Source organism: Poeciliopsis prolifica, unplaced genomic scaffold (genome assembly GCF_027474105.1).
Source record: "Poeciliopsis prolifica strain line A6 unplaced genomic scaffold, Auburn_PproV2 SCAFFOLD014, whole genome shotgun sequence".
Taxonomy (NCBI): Eukaryota; Metazoa; Chordata; class Actinopteri; order Cyprinodontiformes; family Poeciliidae; genus Poeciliopsis; species Poeciliopsis prolifica.
The window spans coordinates 5,160,317-5,182,128 of NW_026562389.1; the positions used below are offsets into that span (position 1 = coordinate 5,160,317).

The following is a 21,812-nucleotide window of genomic DNA, read 5'->3' on the forward strand; positions in this document are numbered from 1 at the left end:
TTTGACAAATTTAAAATTTCCAAATTGAAAAAAAAAACATTGATTGTTTTTCATAATAAAATATAATTACAAAACGTGAACCTTTTTTACAAGCCATATTAAACTATGATTGTAGACATAAGTATTTCTTTTCAAATATATTGTTTTTCATGTTTTAAAAGTCATATATACAGTTGTAACAAATTAATTAAAAATAGCTTTGTGTGTTGATAAGAAACATATTTAGTAATGTCACCTTGTTTTGACAGAAGTGTAGATTCATTTCCTATTTTTCTAAATGTATCATTCATACAAAGGTAATCTGCAATGACAAAGATATTGAAATGATCAAAATGATGATGATGATGATGATTATTATTATTATTATTATTATTATTATTATTATTATTATTATTATTATTATTATTATTATTATTATTATTATTATTATTATTATTATTATTATTATTATTATTATTATTATTACTTTTATTATTATTAACCAAGATTCAATAAACTATATCTTGAGATTTCTATATCTTTAGACATTTAAATATATATCTACAAAACTATGCTTACTATCCGTCAAAAAGGCTGAATTGATGTAAATTTACTCATATGTATTAGTTTTCAGTAATTTTTTAGAATTGTTCTTTCGTTCTACTTGTTCCATCGCGGCTACCGTACCTAATTGTTAACAACAAACATGGCGTCCTCAATGTCACTTCTCGGTTTAGGTCGTTTGTCTCTCAGCAACGTTGCCTCCAGGATCCTACTGAATCCAGCCAGGTAATTTAATATAAATTTTCATATGATTTTATATCCGTTTGTCTTACTATTTTTGGGATTATTCGTGGAATTTTCAGTTCAAATGTGGAAAACCGTCCCAGGCCGATCAATCTAGTCTGCCCCACGCTAAAAGAAAACCCTGGAAACTAACCATTTATATTTAAAAAAATAAAAAATAAATGAATATCTTTTGGGGGTTAGTTATATGTCAGAATATTTTATCGATTTCGTTTTGTCATTTTCCAATGTATCAAATAAATGTTGATGTCCTTTCGCATGCTGCAAGAAAGCTAATTAGCTGAAGCTAAGCTACAAATCAGTTTAGGAACAAACGCAATTAAACACTCTTGTTTGCTGCGTATCGCAAAATACCATCCGTAATGATCGGCGCGACACTGTGGACTTTTCTTTAACGAGGTGCGTTATGGGACAGGATGTAGTTTTATAGCCAAGTTCACCATAACATTCACCCTTACAGCAAGTTGAAGCAAAACAGCACTGAGCATGTGTCATCGGACATAAACTACAATATTTATCTACCTCATCACATTAGATTCTGTTGTAACAAGATATATAGGTCCTATGATCATTTGTTTTGTTAAAAATTCCCTTCACCAGTATTCATACAATTGTATATACATTTTAGAAACCCAAACACTTGAGAAGTACAACGTTCTTTTACTGTAATATTATGAATGTTTTGTTAATAATCAAACATGATTTTGTCTGAAGAAAAATAATTATCTCACGATTGGTAAGCCAGCAGTGACATTTGTGTTTGTCAGAGGTGGTAAGGTGAGCAGGATGTGAGCTGGTTGTTTTTTGACTAATGCTGAGAGACATACTATGATCTCTCTAAAAGGAATTGTATCTTGCTTGGCTTAAGTTATCTTTTACAAAGTAGATGTAAATAGTCTACTACCTCTATTTTTTTAACACCCGGACTTTGTGGTAGAAAAATGACAAAATAATATGTCACATTTTACCATGACTATGACATACAAAGTATAAAACTTATGTGGTTGCACAGATTTTATGCAACCACATAAAACTGAGAACAAAACATAGTTTTGCAGCTTTTAATTTAATTTCATTTTTTTACAGCACTTTAAGTCGTTTTGGTAGAAGTACACCTTCACGAGACATTTTCACTAGGCTGAAATTTTTTCTTTTCTTTTTTTTTTTTTTGCAAAAATGCTCCTAATCTATCAGATTGTGAGTGCATATCTGTTGCACAGTTATCTTCAAATTTTTCTGGGCAGACTTTGGCAGGATCATTCCAAAACTTAAATTTTCTTCTGATAAAGACAGCTTGTTGTTGATATGGGTTTATTTATTTGTTTTTGGTTATTGTGCTTTTTCTGTCAGCATTAACTAGTATTTGGAATTGTTTCTACTCCCACCACGTGAGTTATATAATGAGGTATAAGCAGATTTTAATTTCTAAATAGTGTTTCCTTAAGTGGATGAAAGGTGGTGCTTCTTTAGCTCCTTTAATATCCATGTTGTTTGCGACTGAAATCTTTCAAACATACAAGTGTGTTGCAAGTGAAGGACAAGTGTAAATAAGCTTCTTTCAGACAGCTAATTGGCACTATGCAGCAACAATTAGAGGGAAGAGAGGTTCTCACAGGGCATTGTGCTCAGTGCTGCTTACAGTTGGGAAAAAAAAAAAACATATCTCCAAACTTCTTTTTTGTTTCCTCTTAAGATATGTTAAACTGTAGATCAAAGCTTGTTGTTATTTTGAAACCTTGCCTCTTAGTGTCCAGAAATAATTATTTTTAAATACCAGCTGACAGATCAAAACATTAGAATATCGCTCATTCTGCAAGATCAGAAAAGAGTTAGAAATTAATTTAATCCTTGCCATACATTCGAAGGACAATTTTGTTCATAATTAATTTTTTGTTGTTTCTATTGTTTTGTTTATTTATTTTGGATTTTTAAAATATCTTCCACTTCCGGTGTTAAATTTCTAGAAGAATTACAATTTTATTGATCTTTCAGAATGCTTTCTTGCATTATTATCTTATCGTTACCACTATATTACTTGAACATGGTCTCAGAACAGCAACATTGCAATATATCACAATAACTTCTGGAACAATTTATAATCTTGCAAAATTTGTTACTGTGAAAAGCCTAACAGAAAAAAAAGAGAAAGAAAAGAAAATCCAAGTAGTGCATGCTCTAAGTTTTCTGATTAATTAATGCGACAATGTGCAGCAGCGTTGCTGTGGTACAGATTGGTTTATTAGTTTGATGTAAGCAGTTGAGGTAAAAATTTGCAGTTACTGGCCAAACAATCAACGCATTTCATCAAGCACAGCACGCCTTTTCCTTTCTCTTTTGTGAAAAGTAAAGCTACGCTTTTGTGGCCAATATTCCTACAAATTGTCTTGGTCATATTTTGATAATTAGGACATTATGCTGAGTGAGCTCTTCCTTGGCTGAGTGGCGATGGCCGCTCAGTGTCAGGATACGGCTGCACTTTCACAAAGAGCTCCACAGTCCCCGCCTGCCAGTCACCCAGCAGCCAACAGTAAGCACGTCCCGTCATTAGGATGAGAGCGAGGCTCTGCCAGAGATTCACCAGACAGAACTAATAGGTGGCGGGGGGGATTCCTTCCTAGCCGCTTCCTTTTCACTGTACCCTCACCCCACCCCGTCCTCCAAGACTGTCGGTGGCAGCAGAATGCCACTTGTTTGTGTAATTTCCTGCTTTGTGGTGGGCCGTTGAGTGTAATGTCCATTCATTGATTTTTCAGGTCTGCAAGCACATCAGCATCAAGACTGGCAGAGAAAGCAGAACAAGACACGCAACTTATTACTGTTGATGAGAAATTGGTAAGAATCTCTGCTTTTCAACGTGACACATAGCTGCTTTTTTTTTTCCGTCTGATCTGCCGTCTGCCAATTATTTTCTTGGTAAACAGTTGGAAACTCTTAATCAGCTTCAGCAGGACAGTAGGCTTTTGCAACAATTTGATGGCAGGTTTCGTCATTAGTGTGCATGCTCAACGCTCACATTAATCCTTTTGGCACAGCCATCCTTGTTATTACAACTACTGAATAGCTTACTGGGTGGAATTTGGGCAGCAATTTGGCAGAATTTCTGCAAGTAACGCTCAAATCTAGTTTCACTTATAATGGAAAAAATGTAGTTTGTAGAGCAACAAAAGAATCACAGATGATTCATTTCTTGACCCTTTTGGTGTTTTCTTTATTATTCAAATATATGTTGATATTGTACAGTTTTGTGGTTGTCCAACATTACATAAACCAATAAGGTTTCATGTTATATTGAGCACAGAGTGAGAGAAATGTAACATTGGTTCATCACATCCAGCAGCAGCTCTCTCTGGGCTCCACTGTGCCTTACCGCAGGTTATTAATGACTAAATATTGACTGCGATCATTAACAGTATCAGTCAATGTCGCAAATTAACTTTTTCTTTTACAGGTCAAGCAGGGTGTTAGATGAATATTAAATAGGCCAAAAAATAAATTGTCTGTTTGAGCCTCACATTTTGCATTCAGCAGATTCTCACAGGAAAACTAAGAGGCCAGAGTCTAAGAAATTCTGGTCCACAACTCTGCAAAAAGTTTGATAAATACTGCTGTATATTTTTGTTGTTGTTTATTCATATATGAATTAGTAGGATTGTCACTCTTCTGTCATGTTTAAGATTTTTTTTTAATTTGAACTACAATATTTGCCTCCTTACTGATTTCTTTTAGATTTTTTAACTCACTAAATGTTTCAGATCATCAACCAAATTTGAATATGAGACAAACATAACTCGATTAAATACAAAATGCAAATTTAAATATATGCAGAATTGGAGTTAGAATTAAGATATACTGACGTTTACAAGAATTTAATAGAAATGATCCTTGTGGAAAAAAACATTTTCCTACTGAAATAGCTTACTGATCTGATACCTACCAAGCAAGCCTAATTGTGGCCTTTATTCACTTAGTGATGTTGACCTGGGAAAGACACGCTTTATTTTGCTGCACTACAATTCGTTGCACAACAGGTTGACAAGAAAGCTTGATTTGATTTGATTTAATGTCATTTAGATTTTAAAAATTCAATCTGTGGACAGAGGAAACTGGGGTCGATAGGAAGTCATTGTAGTTTCACATGTGACTTGCAAGTCTTCCATGCAAACTTGTAAATATTTAAATTAGTAAATTAGTATTTGACCTCAGTTTGGCATTTGACTTCTCAGACATTTGTACTCTCGCTGACCGATAAATGGAAGCAGATTTATCTTCTGCTAAATTTCCTGCTCTGTAATTCCTAGGAGTTACCAAAGAGGTGACAAATCCATGGCACACAGAATTTTCTAGAGGATAGATATAAGTTAGGATTTTGTAGCCTGTATTATAAGTTTGAATCTATAGTTTTGCATGCTTATTAATAAAACAAACTAATACATGTCTTTGAGCAATTCAGGAATAGTGCACAGATTGTGAATGCAGTTAGACACTATTTATTTTTACATTTAGGTAAAGATTTTTGCACAAACATTAAAATATTCACTTTGAAAGTATTCATCCTTTGCATTAAATGTTTTGCTTTTGTTTTGATTCATAGTAAATATGACCGCAAACATCTGGTGACTTTACTCGAAACAGATTTTACTCGTAGTGTTCAGGAAAGGAACAGGCAGGTCAGAGCTTTACATACTTTTTAATTAAAACATGAACTCACCTCTGCATGTTTTATGTTTTGGACTCTTTTCTCATGGATCTAATGTTGGTTGAAAAAGAAAAAAAGAACAATACAAGACGGATAAAAATGTGCAGTTTTCCGACCTGAACACAAAATAAACTGACGTTTGAAGTGGCCAAAGTTAGCGCTGTTCCAACTGCTTGGAACAAAGCATGTTAAGTTTGTAGTGTCTTAGTGGAGCACGAAGGAGCTAAAAAATAAGTGAAAAAAAAAAAAAATTAGTTCAGGAGGAATGAGGGAGTCTGTTTTAGACTTTTTTCTTTTTTTCTTTTTTTTTGAATGGCCAGGGGGCAGTGTGAGCAGCATCGGTGTGCTTTTGTCTCAAAGCAAAGCTGGCTCTACTGGCAGACAAACCTTTGGCTAGGCGGAGTGTCTGTCTCTGTCCTCTCAGTAGGGGCCGCCGAGAGGACCAGCAGAGACGAGAAAAAAGGGCCTCCAAAACACAGTGAGGGATTTTAAAGAAAAGAGTTTGCACAGAAAGAAAAAAAAAAAAGTTTGTGAGACTCAATTGGAGGGGGGGGGGGGGGGGGGTGGACAGTGGCCCACCTCAGTGTTGTTGGTCACAGAGCTTCCTTTGTGGCGTGTTGTTGCTGGCGACGGCGGGAAGTACTCTAATGCTCACCCAGACGGGCCAAAAAGAGAGGGCCTCAACTGTTTACAGTGCAGTGGTCTCAATCTCACATGGAAGAGGGCAGCAAGAGTGCTCTTCCTGTCGGGTATTTGGGAGCATGTCGGAACTCTCGTCTGCCATCAGCCCGTCGATAAGTGAAAATTGCTTTCTGTGGAGACCAATCGGCAAAAAGATCTCGATCTTCTGAGAGGTTATGTCGGGTGAGGGCGCTCCCTCTCTTTGCCAGCCAGAGGAGAACATGGCATTCTGCTTAATTCATTTAGATGAGGCTGCAGTTTTGAGCAGGGCAAGTGATGCTTTGAATTCATTCCAAAAACTGTCCAAATGTTTCTCTCTGTGATACTCGATTATCTTGTCCTTTGTTCTCATCTCTCCAAGAAAATGCAACCCCTTACTGGAACTTGCATCTCTACAGGTTTTCTGTCCTTCTCTATTACACTCAAATTTGGGAGGTGAAGGACAAAAACTTCTGTCTCTCCCACAATGCGAACAAATTTATCGGAAAAGCTCACTCTATACTGACTGTCACAGAGAACAATAATTAGTCATTGAAGCAAATAAAATCAACCAATTTATACTGATATACCAAAGTAAAAACCTCTTGAAGTGTTTAAGCATTTCATAATTTTAAAACCTTAAACTTATTTTTAGGATTTTTATGTTATAAGCTATTAAATTTTTATTTTACAAACAAGAAAGGCGTGATGGAATTTGCAATATTGGCTCAGGTGCTGTAGACTGGATAGAGAACATTTTTAACTGGACTCATGTTGTGTCTTTGACTAGGTCATTCTAATGCAAAAATATAATTCTGGTTGTGTAGTTAGGGTCTTTCAAGACTAATGCTGCAGCAGCATTTCTTCTTGGATTTTAAAAGCCAAACTCTACCTTTATTTTATTGTTTCAATGTAAAGAATTTCTTATTCCCTTATGAAAACTTTCTCTGCCATTTTAATTTTAATTAATTTAAACGTCTGATGTTTTTTCCCACTTTATCAAATGAAAAATGTGAATTATGACATTATAACTAACTAAACTTTGACTTGATTGTCAGACGTTTTGGACGGATCCCAAACAAAAAAGATGCGTGATGGAGCTCCAGTGCCCGGGGCTGTTCCCCGGAGCGCCCGGGCCGACGCGCCTTTGTTTGTAATTACTGTTTGATTAAGCATGCTGGGCAGCTCCCAGGGTCCGGCTGGCTGGCCACTGATACACAGCTTTACAGGGAATGTCTGTGACCTCAGTCAATTAGAGTCAGCTCCTTTTTGCTTTAACACTCCGGCCCCCTTCTGCAGAAACAGCCATAACAGCTGCCTCAATAAGCAGCACTTTGTAACCCCGCTTATTCACAAGTGTCCAAACGTCTACTACTCCTGCTTCAGCCACGACCCACTCCGCTCTCTCTCTCCACATAAAGATAACACTATAATCTTAAAGCACTTGTTGAAGCCTTGTTATAGAGTTCTCTAAAGGCTGTGGGGTTTTACAAGACGGAGGAGGACAGTTATTAGGCTGCGAGGAATCGACGAAGAGGAAAGAAGGTGGATAGAGGAGGAGGGGGTATTAGATTAGTAGGGCCATTTTATTCCTGGCATCCTTTGTTTAATACAAAATTCTTCGTTTCTAGTGAATCTCAGTCCACACCACTTGCTTGGCAATTGACATAACATCTGTGCACAAGATGTTGGGTTTGACTGCGGTAAGGTGGTTGACTCAAAAGGCATGTTGTTGGTTCTTTTTAAAGACCTAAATTAGAATCACATTGAGGGATCCTACGCCTGTCAGTCAGCATTTATCTTGACTGACAGGGTTTCTCATGTAGGATGATTTTAATTGGCCTCAAAATGGAGTCAACTGGGAGTTTTGGTTCACCTTTTTTTTTTTTTTTCCAAAATCTGGATTGCCACAAAAATCTTTCCTCAAAAGAAAAGCTGTCACATGGAGGAGAAAATTGTACTTTTAAAAAATGTAATCTTTTTTTTAAAAATGTTATTATTTGCAAACAAAAGAGTAAAGTCCTTCCATATGCAGATACGTGAACTTTACTTGCATCCTACTCGCAGTCCGGGTAACTCATGCATGTAAATATGCGTCGCAGCAGCACTTTGAAGTCTACAGTACAGAGGTGAGTACTTTCAGATTCAGACCACTCTTGCAGACGGGGTGACCTACCATGGAGCAGACCACATTCACTACCCCGATGCCCCCCTCCGTTTTTACCCTTCTCCCACCCTGGCTCCCTCCTTTGCACACAGCAACTTAAGTGTCTGTTTTGTCTGGTTGAACCTCTCATAAGGCGCGTTTATCCAAAAGGGGGAAAAAAAGATCTCACAGCTCAAGTTTGGAGTGTAGAGGGTCAGAGGATGTTAGTCTTTGAAGAGTACCAGACAAGAGGCTTTATTATGCATCATTCAGTAAAAGGTATTTCCTTTATTAGCGCTCTCTTCCATTGAGAACCAGCCTCTTAGGAGGACTCTTCTGCTGACAGTAAGGGCTTCGTATTGGAAATGTCTGGTTGTGTTTGCAGATTGGAAGTGGAAAAAGGTGTGTCACTTCTGTTTGCCTACACTTGCATTTGCTCGTTAGTGATAAAGGCAACCGACCGCTTTCAAAATTTGTTTGTTCCCTCTCAATTTTAAAAAATCTGACAAAGGTTCCAAATATGTGCTCTGAAGTTTTCCTCATGAGTAAGAAGGTAAACAACTAAATGAGTAACAGAAACAAATGGTTCACAGCTATGATGCCTGACTCATATGACTATTGCATCATTATAGGGCGCAGGTAAGGAGAATTGCTCCATCATTTCTGACAAATCTTATTGATACCATGCGTGTAATCTTATTAACATACCAGAAAATAACTGGACTTTTCTTCAACTTCATAGTAAAACCTTTCCTCAACAACCTGCTACCCTTTGCAAGTCAGCTTGCTGAAAAAAAGACTAACTCTTCGCATTCTTACAAGAAATATGATAGTCAGCTGTTGAAAAATGTTTTCAGTAACAATAATAATTTGGAAACAAAACCTTGTTGATAATTAATTGGATGGAGGTGTTCTGAGGTCTCATAAAGCTGTGGTTTCAAAATGTTCTGTTCTGTTTAATTTGGTTTCATGTGATACAAGATTAAGTTCTGGATATGTTTTTGTTTTGATTAGTTGGACAGAACGCAGAATAACAATGCCCCTCCTGCACTTGTTGCTGTCCATTGCTGTTCAGCTGGCGGACAGAACATTTAAAAGAAAGATGGATTCGGCTGTTTGGAGATATCAGGGACTGCAAAAACAAATAAATAAAAAACACAAACAACCATGATTTTAACACAATATTCATCATCCCTGTGGCATTTTATGCTAGATTCTCAGTAGTGCAAATTTAAAAGCTACTCATAAATTTAGGAGTTCATTCATCATGTTGATGTTACTTTGATGCATCAAGTGTTATGAATAACACTTCAGTAAGTAAGTAAGTCATTCTGTTCAATTACTTTAGGTAACAGGAGAAATTCTCCTATATTTTGCTAAAAATAACTGATTAGATGACATACAGTTTTATTTAAAAATATACAGGAGATTCACATAGTTGCTGATTTATTTTTTTAAAGAAAGAAGAAAACTGTATAATGTAACTCCAAATTATTTGTGAAAATCCATCTATTAACAGGATTTTTTACATATCTAAAATACTCATGTGCAGCTTGCAAAGCAGAAATACGGGTCACAGTGCTACTTGACATGCTATTGACCTGGCGTTTGCAAAGCAGCCAATTGAGGAGTACTACTTATTTTCCTGGTGATTGGCTATACCACCAAGCACATAAATAACAAAGACTATAATGCTCCTCCTGTCCCAAGACTGTTTCCGCTGGGCGTATTAGTTTATATTAATGTATATTTGATGTTTAACCTGTTAAGAATAGGCAGTTCTAGAGGAGGTCGTAAGTATTTGCAGATTTTTGTTGGTTCTGGCTGTCGTCCCTTATGCTGTGGGGTAAATGCTGTGAAATTTTCACTTAAGGTCTGAGAATCTCAGAACTTAACTAAAATACTGTTACTACATAACTTTAAACAATTCTGAAAATTGCTACCGAGTCGGTTTCCCCAAAGTTATACGAATTAAAAGTATACGAAACAGAAAAGTACAATTTCCAGGAATTTGTTCCATCACCTCCAACTAAGTTGTTTCACCTCCTATATAGTATTAAGATGTTCCCCAAAAACAAACAGGCATGCCTTTATGCAACTCTTCCCTGGATGACCTTTCCTTTTTTCCCCTTCTTCCGATTCTCACTAGGCTGTGTAATGTGAGATCCGAGATGACCCTCGAGCCAGCTGCTTCTTGCTCCAGTGTTGGATCACTCCCACACATGAGCAAGCAACATAATATTTGTTTCTATTAGACGTCCCCCGCCCCCTCCTATGTCCAATCAGTAATTGGCACGCTTTTTACTTTTCAAAGTCGTCTGAAGGTGGGAACCGGCGGAGGCTGATGAGTGAGCCTCTCGGTCTGGGTGTGGGCCGGCCGGTGTGGGGTTAAGGGTGATGTGTTTGGGCTTTCAGCACATGCTGACTCAACATCATTCAGCAAGGCTGACCTTATGGCCCCTTTAGGCCGCTGAGCTGCAGTTTTGGTGTACAGGTGTTCGTACTGTGATGAGCTACAGCTTGGTAGAGGAGTCGCTCTTGTACAAGGTCCTCAAAAATGTTGCTGGTCATGTTTATTTGTCTCTATCTGAGACATTTCAGAGCCAGCTGGAAATATCATCTTAAATAAATGAGTTTTTAATGAGTTTTAAAAGTTGGACAACTGAGAAGCCTTTGTTCAGCAATTGCAGTCATGTACCAGCACTGTTGTAGTTTTAGTGTCTACTCTAATTTAAACTTGGAATAAAAGTTACTATTCTGCCAGTAATACAGTTTGTTTGAAAGATACATAAACAACTGGTCACATCCAAACAACCCTCATATTTAAGAAGTTTAAAGAACGGTCAGTGAATGGCATTAATCTCATAATAATCATATTCGGAATGGTTAAATGCTGAATGTGTAATGTCTGTTATAAAATATTTAACTGAACCAGTGTTTCTCCGTTCGGTTCATCAGGGACCAGTTGTATGTTTTAGGCACTTTCCTTCAGCCACACACCTGACTTGAAAAAGTGGGTGATTAACAGGCTTCTGCAGCACTTGATGACATGCAAAGGAGGTCATGCAATAATTGGAATCAAGTGTTTTGGAACAGGCGCATCCAAAATATGCAGGGCAGCGGCCCCTGAGGACTAGGATTGGGAAACACTGATCTAAACCAATAAGATTATTAGATAAACATGTTAATCATGTTGTTTCTGTCAGGATTATTCCTCTGTGTTTTCATTTACCCCAATAAGCTGCAGTTCATGGAGAGGTAACAATCATCATAACAAATAAGGCTGTCTTCAAGGGTCAGCAGATGAGAAGATTTATCATTTAATTATGTGAACTTGTTTTTAATTAGATACGTAATTCTGCTTTTTCCTAGTGGTTTGAGTACTGCTCTGTAAAGTGCACTTCACAGTATAAGTTTGGGGGATTAAGAGCAAGGCTTTCATGCAATTTTTGGAAATATAGAACCTTTATCATTAAATATTAAAAACAATATATATATATATATTTTTTTATGGTTTAAAGTTCTTTTTAATGAGATTCCACAGTGGCCAGAGTTGTTGGCTGTAAGGAGCCCAGAGGCACACAGCATTTCTCCTTTCCTACCTGTTGCTTTGCACTGCCAGTCAGCTGGCTCAAAATACGTTGCTATAATTTTTCATAGCTTTTAAAAAAAAAAAAAAAAAAGACACATTTGACTGACAAAACATTTCCTGATTGTTTTTATGGATAAAAACAGTGAGGGAGGTAAAACTCTTACTTATATTCAAGAATGCAATCCTTTAATATGCTATGTAATAAACTTCCAACACAAGGCATAGTTATTATATTTCAGTTGTTTTCAAATAAAAGCAACTGAACCACACCATGGTTTGTTTTTTATTATAGTTAGAATAAAAAAAATTAAGTAATTGCTCAATGCAAATGTAGTTTTACCTTATATACAGACAATCTCATCTGGGCTCATGCCTGTTTTTCTTATTTATATGGAAAAGTTAAAAATGTTAAATTCTGAGAAAAAAGTAATACATTTATCATTAAAATTAAATATGATCAAGTACTTAAAAACAAAAATGCAATTGAGGCACGCTGACATAATCTACATAGAAATAAAAGCACAATCATTCAAAAAAGACAGCTTAAATACAAACTAAGCATTACATATTTTAAAAGTGGCTTAAAAATGTTGAATTGCTTCTTCACCTCACCTTTTCTTCTTGTTTTATGACATAAATAATAAAACCAAACAACTTGGACAATTTCTGTTCATGAACAGTAGAATACAGAAGAAAAGTATTCACTAACAAAGCAGGTTTCTATTTTTTTCCCCAACTTTTAAGAAGTTTCTTTCTGGTAGGAACAATTTACAAATTATTTATTGGCATTACAGCAATCATTTTGCGGAGCACCAGCTCCTTGAGGCTGGAAGGTCTCTGTTTAATCACCCTAATCTTTAGTTCCCTCCAAAGATTCTCCATCAGATTATGATCGGGATATTGAGTCAATAAAATTGCCTTTAACTCCAGTCAGAAAAAAACATGCTGGTGAAATAAAATAAGAAAATAACTTTACTTTTACTCTGACAGTTTTGAAAATTAAAAACAAAGAAAATAAACTGGTCCAATGATTAGAGAAAACCTAATACAATTTAAAAGACCTTTAAAAGTCAAAGCCATCGGTCTCACAGTTCTGAAAGTCTGATTAAATTTTTCTCCTCCAGGCAGCAGACATTTCCACAATCCAAATTATTTTAAGTAATTCATCTGATTTGTATAAAGACTTTCTCAAACACACATCCAAAAGTTATATCTGATTGTTCACTTTCTCTTCCTTTTCCATATGTTTTATTGTTGGCAAGCCACTTATAGGTCTGAATTACATTTGCTGTCTTGGCGAAGAAAAGCATAACACACCACAAAAAATCTCCTCTTTCATTTGGACCGGTCTGCAAATAATATCGGAAGGACTAAGGAGGCCATGTTTTAGATCACCGAGAGGAAGAAATCTGGGTTTAATATTCCTTTGTATAAACTGTGGGAAGTGAACTGCAGGAAATGTAGATATTCACCTGCAAATCATCTGAAGCTGACAAGATGTGTTAAACGGTACGAGGGCAATGGTGGCTGGAAGAACACTTAGAGGAAAGGACAGTGCGACTGCCCACATGTCCAGTTCAGAGTAAAAAAAAAGTTGCTCATTGTTGTCTATTTTCTTTAGCCGGACAAATAAAACAGCTGATATCACCTTTACGCAGGTGATATGAAGCACATCAGTGACGTAAGGCCATCAAATATCTTGATTCACAAAGATGGAGGAATAATTGCTGCTTTTGTCTTCTCTCAAACATTATTTGAGTGGACCTTTGCAGACATTCCTATTTTTTACTTTGAAACCTGAACACTACACTTCTGCTGTTTGCCACTTGATCCCTGAAGCTAAAAATAAAGCAACCGACTCTGAGAATTTAGGTGGCAAAGTCCTGACTCCCTTTTTCAGACAGATTCCTACTTCCTCTAAACAGACGGCAGTTAATCGTCTCATGCCTACATGTCAGTCTTCGCTTTGCACATTTTCTATGTTGTCTCTTTGAAGAAAATGTATTAAGTGAACATTGATGGGCAGACATGGGCAGAGGCACTGGATTCTGTTAAACTATAAACAGATGAAGGTTTGCAACAAGGCAAAACCTTAAAACTTAAACACTTTGTAGACATAGGAACCTCTGCTGAATGCCTGGTTACATGTTAATATTTTTCATCCAGGTCCATTTTGTGTCCAACTATGCTTGGCACCTATTTGGCAAAATGATCTGTGACATTCTACCTGTAAAAGTTTGCTTTTTTCTTCTTGCGAATGATGATAGCATGATAAGGGAAGTTTAAGACTGAATTCTCTGTAATATAATCAGTGCATTGGCTGGTTAGTAATCGTGCAAGGTATGAAAATGAGTGAATATTTGAACTGCAGTCATAATTTCTCTACTTACAGCTCATTCAGCCCATAGTCAGTATTCCTCACACTTTAGTAGGTATTTAAGATTAATCAAGGACTTATTTAGGTCTGATTTGTTTATTTTCAATATCACATTAAAAAGTTGTCTAGGATGCATTAAAAACTTGTGTGATGTAAACGGTTAAGTTCTCCTTAGTTTGATTGAAGACACAATTCTTTCACAGCAATGAAGTTTCCTGTTAGAACTGTTTCCCATCTCACAGTTTCCTTCGTTAAAACAGATTCTGTAAAAAGCATCTTCTCAATGTCCAATTCATCATACACAGTTGATCGTTTTTCTAATTAAATGAAAATCAAAATGTACTTTTCCATGTATACTTTTTCGGTCTGTTTCCGTTTTGTCGTTGTATTTGTTTGCCATGTTGTATATTTTCATGGTCTTTATTTTGTGAGAGAGCCTTCAGCATTTTTCAGCCTTCATTTTGACACTTGTTCACATGTCTGTTACTAGAGAATGAATTTCCTGGATCACTTTGTGTCCAAAAGCGTGAGCCAGCTGAGCTTTTTTTGTTTTTCAACTTGGACCAACACGACATTCAAGGAGGAAAGAAAACTCAAGACTTTTACTCCAAACATTCCCTGCCAAACGTTCCAAATATTCGACAGGGAATGTAATGCAGTTTCAGTTTTATTGAGCAACATGAGGATCTAATTGTCTCTAAAAACCCTAGCTAATTAGATTTTAACATTACTCATGAGTGCTACAGGTGTTTGGTTTAGCATTTAGCACCGTCAGCTCAAGATTCCCAAAGTTTAAAGCTCATATTATCAACACCCTTCTTTCCAGCAGTTTTTCTTTCCTCCAGACTAAAGCACTTTGAGAGTTCTTTGTTGTTTACCCAGAAGTGTTCAGCTCCAGGTCTCGGTTGGAGTATTAGGGGTACCAGCTTTCAGCAGCCTGGTGGGCCGGCAGCCCCACAGCGACAGCCTCCTATGCGCTTTTATTTGGCCCGTAGCCAGGAGGTGTCAGAAATATTGACACGCTTTCACGTGACGAAGACTTTGCCAGCCAATCTTCCCCACCCTCCTTTCTTAAAGCCCGCCATTCTGTCTGCCCAGCCAGGTATTGTAGGGCCCTGTGAAGGCCTTCTGAATAGTGTCAAACTTGATAGTTCTCATTTTGCTTCCTGTACATGGCAGAAGAAAAAGTGCCCACCGTGTGGGTTTTCCTTTTGTGACGACCCTTTCTAGTCCTCCTGGGAACACACCACATTCCAGCCACAATCATCCCCCCCTCCTTTGTGAATCCGGGCATTGTGGGTGAGCCTGTTATGCCGATAACCCTCCTACCTCTTGGGTAGGAGGGTTGCAAGAAGAATATCATAGAGGTCTAGACTTGTATTTCTGCATGCAAAGCTGGATAATGAGCAGAAGGTTTTCAGTGATTTGGCAGAGTTCTTGTTTTGGCTCTGTTTATGTGCAGATCCACTCCCTACAATATGATTTAAGGTCTGCTACATCTGGACAAATTACCACACCGGTGTACCATGCATGGGCCCCATGTGTCAGTTATGGTTTATGTAACTACATACGCGGAACCATAGTCTGACCTGCTAATCCCAGAGGCATCATTTCTAGCGTGGCTCAAAGAAAGATTTTCCTGCATCCAGCCACCAGAACTAAGTCAGCAAAAAGAAAGTTTCTGATTGCAGATATGATTTATTTCATGTTTAAATGTATAGAAGGGTAAGTTTTTGGTTTTTGTCTCCGCTCCGAGACTTTAAAAGGCTTCTATTCTCCCATTTATGCGATTGCAGATCTTTGAACACCCTTGAAAATAAAAACTAAATTCAAGACACATTTCCGATCACCAAGCTGGCGAAAAAACATCATTTTTGCTGCTATGCAACACTATGTTGTGTGTTATTGTGTCATGAACCATTACCCTCTCTGGGTGAGGAGAACATGTTTTCCTCCTCTTTGTGACAAGAAGGAATTGTTAAGGTTAAGTAGATAGGGCAGCCGGAAATAATTACCAAGCACTTGTGAAGTCCAGCCTCCCCCCATCCCTCCTCCTTTTGTCTTTCCTTTTCCTTTCATTTTAACAATCTTTTCAATGAGCAGATCTTGTTTATGATTATATTCAGGCTGTACTTGCCTCTAAGCGCAGCAAAAACATGTTTCACTAAAACAAGCTGTAGTTTCGCAGTAAGACCTGTAATTTACTGGGCTTAGATGCTATGGGAGGCTCCTTGGCAAGAAGAAAGGCGGGCTTTTGTGTGGAGTTCATGGAAAATGACCCCCTCTCTACAAATCAACTGGCAGATGACAGACAATGATGAAAATTGGATTCTTTGAAGTTGTAATGGCCATTGAAATGTGTAAAATTCTTGCATTGAAAGGAGAACCTCCTGGAAAGGCCTCAGTCTTTGGGTGGCTGCTGCCGGCGTGCTGGGAGGTTCGTCTGTGTTTTGTCGCCGACTTCCCAGTGCTTGTTTGCTAATTCCCTGAAGAATTGGACCAGATCTTTGATAGGAGCCTGAAGGGGCTCCCAGGTCCCACCTACTCCAATTGTCACACTGGCCTTCTTTCTTTCAGCCTGGTGATAAACATCTGGTACGTTAGGCTGTGGCTGCTGAAAAGCAAAAGTTGAAATGAATTATAATGTAAATGTAACTTCTGCTTTTCCTTTCTAATATCCTCCAATATTTAAGTTGGTATATATTTTTTATTTAGTCCTGTTTAAGCTACCTATCCCCTCTCAAGAGAGCCCTTTACTGTAGGCTTCGTTTTAAAGATGTTTAGGGATGTCTTTATCCCGGATTGTACATTTGGGTCGATTGAATACGAAAATTGGAACATTTGTTCCATTTTCAGCTGGAGCAGTTCATTTTAACACTGCACTGTGTGAAAGCAAACCAAACCATTTGAACAACTTGTCCACCTCCCCACCTGTTGGTGCTCCACCAGCAGCCACTGAAGGAAATAAAGAAGGCATGAGCGCAACTTCTTTCTTGACAAAATGTAAACGAAAATGGAGTTCTGTCAGATTTTAGTGGCTGTGGGATTTCTTTTTGTCTTTGGTGAAAGACCCTGAGCCATCCCCAGTGTTATTGCTAAACTTTTTTTTGGGTTGTATTTGACCCAGAATGCTCTGTAGTCTTACATCTGCTTGCATCCATAAAGGATGTATCCATAAAACATCCATAAAACTGTATCAGAGTTTACTTCAACCAAACCAAGACCTAGGTTTTTAGGCGAACCAGAGTTCAACTTATTTGATTTGCATCAGAAATCTATTTGATAAAACTAAAAGTCCACTTTAGACCTAAAACCACTAGGGTCAGGAATAATAACTTAATTGTACTTAGACACATATAAACATCTCAATGCAGTTTCCATTGCTTTAAGCTGGCATATCCAGCAGTATTTAGGTAGTTCTTTTAGGAGGATAAAGTGATATTTCTGCATAGTGCATGATGTTCCCCAAAAACAATAACAATCTAGTCCGTCATTTGTCTGTTATATAGTATTGCAATTTTGCAAAAATATTACTTTGATTAAATTCTCAAATACACAAATAGTCATTAAATCAAAAAGCTAACCAAAGGCAATTTGTAAGCTTAGTTTTAAATATATTTTTAATCACCTAGAAAAATTCATTACAAATAATTCATATACAGTTTTAATTCAAGAAAATTCAGCTACTGTAACTGTTGAAAAATACTAAGTGAAATCCATGAGCTGAAATTTTTGTGGTTGAGGACAACTTGGGATATGTAGTAAAACTGTTGGCTGGAGCAACAGTACATTTCTATTTTTCTGCTTCTTGTGAACTGCACAGATCAAGAAATAAAAAGAACCTAAGGTTAAAATTCTGGCAGGTCAAAAAACAAGAAAAGGACAGATTCAAAATGAGAAATGTCAACAACAAAAAATCCATATCAATGAAACGATAAAAACACAACCAAAACATTTCGCTTGCTTTATGGCACCTATAAAAATGTTCACTCCTCAGATTTATAACAATTTACTGTTCTGCAGCGTCCCTGTTATGTAAAGTGGAAATAATTCTCTCCACTCTGATGATGGACAAGAAAAACATGACACAGTTGATTTGCATATTTCCATTTCAGCTGCCAACCAACATTTTCCTGAAGTCAAGACAGTTTGTTTTTGGGCCTCAAGTTTGGGATTACCTCCAGGTGACCTCCTGGAGCAGTCGGAGTCATATTTTTGGCGCCATCATCAATGCTTTTCAGGAAAGACTAAATGTCTGTATCTATGGCAACAAAAACCTGTAACTGCTCAGTATCAACCCATTTTTCCAACTTACATCTTTTTTTTGTTTTTTTACAAAAATCAATTAATAATTAATTTAATATGACGTGGAGGATTTGTAACTTCAAGTTGGATCAGTGGGACAAATTGACTCATATGTTTTGCATAAATGATGTGTTTTTTTTTTTAAATGGAGGAATTTTGATTTCAGTTAGATTTATGAAACATAACTTAGCTGTTGTTTTTCTCATTGGTGGTGTTTTGACCCACAAATCAACTCATCGTCCCCTCCATAAAATCTCTGGGAAGTCTTTCTGTCGAATTTTATATGGAAGTCCGTGTTCTGCCAAGGGAGCCAAAATGTGAATGTAAAACGCCCAACACGGAGAACCTGACTGCTAAAGCTTCCTTGTGAACTGACGGGAATCCTTGCCAAAAGAGAGCTTTTTATTTGGTCATAATCATATTTCTCTGTTTAAGAAGCTTCAGCTGTTTCCTTTAAGCTCAGTCAAAAATGGCCAAAGTCTGTGCATTTTTATAATGTATAGTTACGTTTTCCACCAGCCACTAAAAACGGCCCTTACTTTTTGTTTCCGGTCGAAAGCTTGCTTTTCGTCACCGTCTGTTGTTTTTCTTTTCTTCCTTTTCCCTCAGGACATCACGACTCTGACGGGAGTCCCGGAGGAGCACATCAAAACCCGCAAGGTTCACATCTTTGTCCCCGCCAGAACAGCCATGCAGTCTGGCATCAACAGCACCAAGAAGTGGAAGATGGACTTTGACACCAGAGAGCGGTGGGAGAACCCTCTGATGGGCTGGGCCTCAACGTAAGTCCATGACTTTGAATGAATCTGGATCTTTGCTAAGTGGGATCATAATCATTTTAATTGTGTCCTATGACGTTTCTCTCCTGGGATGTTTTCTTTCCTCTGTGTTTAAGGGCCGATCCTTTGTCCAACATGGTGCTGTCGTTCTCCTCAAAGGAAGACGCCATTGCTTTTGCTGAGAAAAATGGTAAGATCCATAAAAGTGACAGAAAACAGAACAATAAAAGCTGTGAAGTACGTAAGACAGTAGTTCAACTGATTGCTAATATTATGCTTCAGTATAAACTTTTTACTTATTATTTTGGTTTGTAGTGCATTCGGTAAGTAATTGTAATAATCATGATCAGCTACATTTTTTTTGTATTTTCCCTCATTATTTTCTAACTTCACTGAAATAAAATTCCAGTTTCAGTGTAACCTAATGACATTTTACAAAATTTATTGACAACTTTAGATGTGTGAATGAACCAAATGTAAATAGTTTTTATGCTTCACCAATATATTTACGTCTTTAAACACTTTCTCACTTCAGAGCTTTGCAGGTCAAATTCTTTCTTCTGTGTGCTTTGATCTCCAAAAGTATTCACTCTCCACGAACCTTTAACATTTTCAGAAATCTCAACATGCTGCATTAAGAACTACTGATGTGTGATTTTCAAAAATTTGAACTAAAAATCTGAAAAGTGTGCAGTGCATATTAATTTAACCCTGAACCCCTATATTCTGACACTCTTAAATCAAATCTAGTTGACTGGCTGCCCTAAGAAGTTCCCTCATTACTAACCGCTCCACCTTTGTGTAATCTCGTCTCAGTTACATCTCCTGCCTCTGGTTAAGGATCTGGTGATCGCTATTACTCTGCATTTCACAAAAGTGGGATTTATGGAAGAGTGACTAAAGGAATGATGATGAATGAAAGTCGTGTGAGATCTAATTAGCCATAGGAAATAAAAGTACTCATTAGTGCAGGCCTAACGAGACCAAAATGAAACTTTCCCTGCATGAATAATGCAGCATAAGGCTGAAAACCACCTTAATACGTCATTCGCACTTTCGTACATGGTGGTGGCCCCATCATGCTGCGGGGAAGGTAGGCATATCTATTTCTAGTGCAAGAAAACCTGTTAATGGCTGTTTGGAAGTTTGCCATCCTGCAGCACAATGACTCTAAATATACAAGCAGAGCAACATTAAAATGATTTAAATCAAACAATATTCATGTGGGGCAACGGTCTATTCAGAGTCAACATCTATCAAGTTGAGAATCTGTGGCGAGATTAAAAATCTGTTCTCAGACGTTCTTCAATAAATGTAGCTGAGCTCCAGCATTGTCAAGCAGGAACTGGCTACGAAATAAAGTCGTTAAAGACACATTTTTAAAAGACCTGCAGTGAAAAATTTCACTCCAAGGAACTGAAATTTTACTCTTTTCAGATGTTCATTTGTAGGAAATGAAAAAAAATTAAAAATATGTATTTTTATTTCGCAAAAATGTACCATCGTGTTCTATCACATAAAATCACAAATTTTACGGTTGGAACATGACAAACTGGGGAAAACTTTAAGGGGCGCGAATATGTGAAGTCATATGTGTAAATGAGCATAATATGGGCTCTTTATCGCTCAGATGATTCGCTGTTGTCAACACACCGACTGTCATCGGAGAGCAGAGAGACATTTATATCCGGATTTAAAAGAAAAAAAAAGCCTTCAAAAAACAGAGGCACAAAAGAGAAAAGGTTTGGAACGATTCAGTCTGAGCTGAACAGGCAGTTAAACATGAGTGATGTGTTTTCTGTCAAGTTGACTGACTCAGAGAACCAAACCATCTGGGGAGGCTTGTTGAAACCAAGGAACTGGCTTCTTCTGTTTATTGCGCCACAAATACAGATTGGTCTGAATACGAGAGTCTGTATTCAGACGTTCTGAATACACGCAGCCTCGTCGGCGCTGGAGCCCGTCCAGCGAACGGTCGGGACGCTCTAGCCCATTCGCCACTTACTGTCGTTTTTGCCCGCCAGGTTGGAGCTACGACGTCACAGAGAAGAGGACCTCAAAGCCCCGGGTGAAATCGTACGGGGCGAACTTCTCCTGGAACAAGAGGACCAGGAGGTCCGCAAAGTAAACCGAAGGATCCATCTGTTTCCTGTCCCGACCTCCGTGTGTCACGCTGTGGACTTGTTTCATTCTTGTCAATAAATGCATAATTATATATAAGAAAACTAAACAACTGGGTCATTATTGCTTTCACTCTTCAAACATTCACCTCATTAATTGACTACCCGACTCATTCTCGCCGATTAATGAGGTGTCTGATCTCCTGGTCGAGTTGTGCAACAGCGAAACAAAGTGGTACGTTTCACTGCATTGAGGACCTGTTTAAACACACAGATAAATGTATCTGGAGGCCGAAGCCGAGGACATTGTTTTTATCCCATTTCCCAGATTGTTTCATTGTTTGGAGAGCG

General features: G+C 37.6%; 1 protein-coding gene across 1 annotated transcript; it reads left to right on the plus strand.

Moving 5' to 3' along the window:
* Window positions 1-665: 665 nt before the first annotated feature.
* On the plus strand, window positions 666-21,568 carry ndufs4 (NADH:ubiquinone oxidoreductase subunit S4). The gene is made up of 5 exons (XM_055040006.1): window positions 666-768; window positions 3,540-3,618; window positions 19,172-19,344; window positions 19,458-19,531; window positions 21,366-21,568. Exons 1-5 carry the CDS (start codon window positions 686-688, stop codon window positions 21,467-21,469), a joined length of 513 nt encoding a protein of 170 aa, XP_054895981.1. The 5' UTR covers window positions 666-685; the 3' UTR covers window positions 21,470-21,568.
* The last annotated feature ends 244 nt before the right edge of the window (window positions 21,569-21,812 follow it).

Coding starts and splice junctions, on each gene's coding strand:
- ndufs4 (XM_055040006.1), top strand. CDS start 686: ATGGCGTCCTCAATGTCACTTCTCGGTTTAGGTCGTTTGTCTCTCAGC. Junction 19,345..19,457: donor CTGATGGGCTGGGCCTCAAC/GTAAGTCCATGA, acceptor TCTGTGTTTAAG/GGCCGATCCTTTGTCCAACA. Junction 19,532..21,365: donor TGCTTTTGCTGAGAAAAATG/GTAAGATCCATA, acceptor TTTGCCCGCCAG/GTTGGAGCTACGACGTCACA.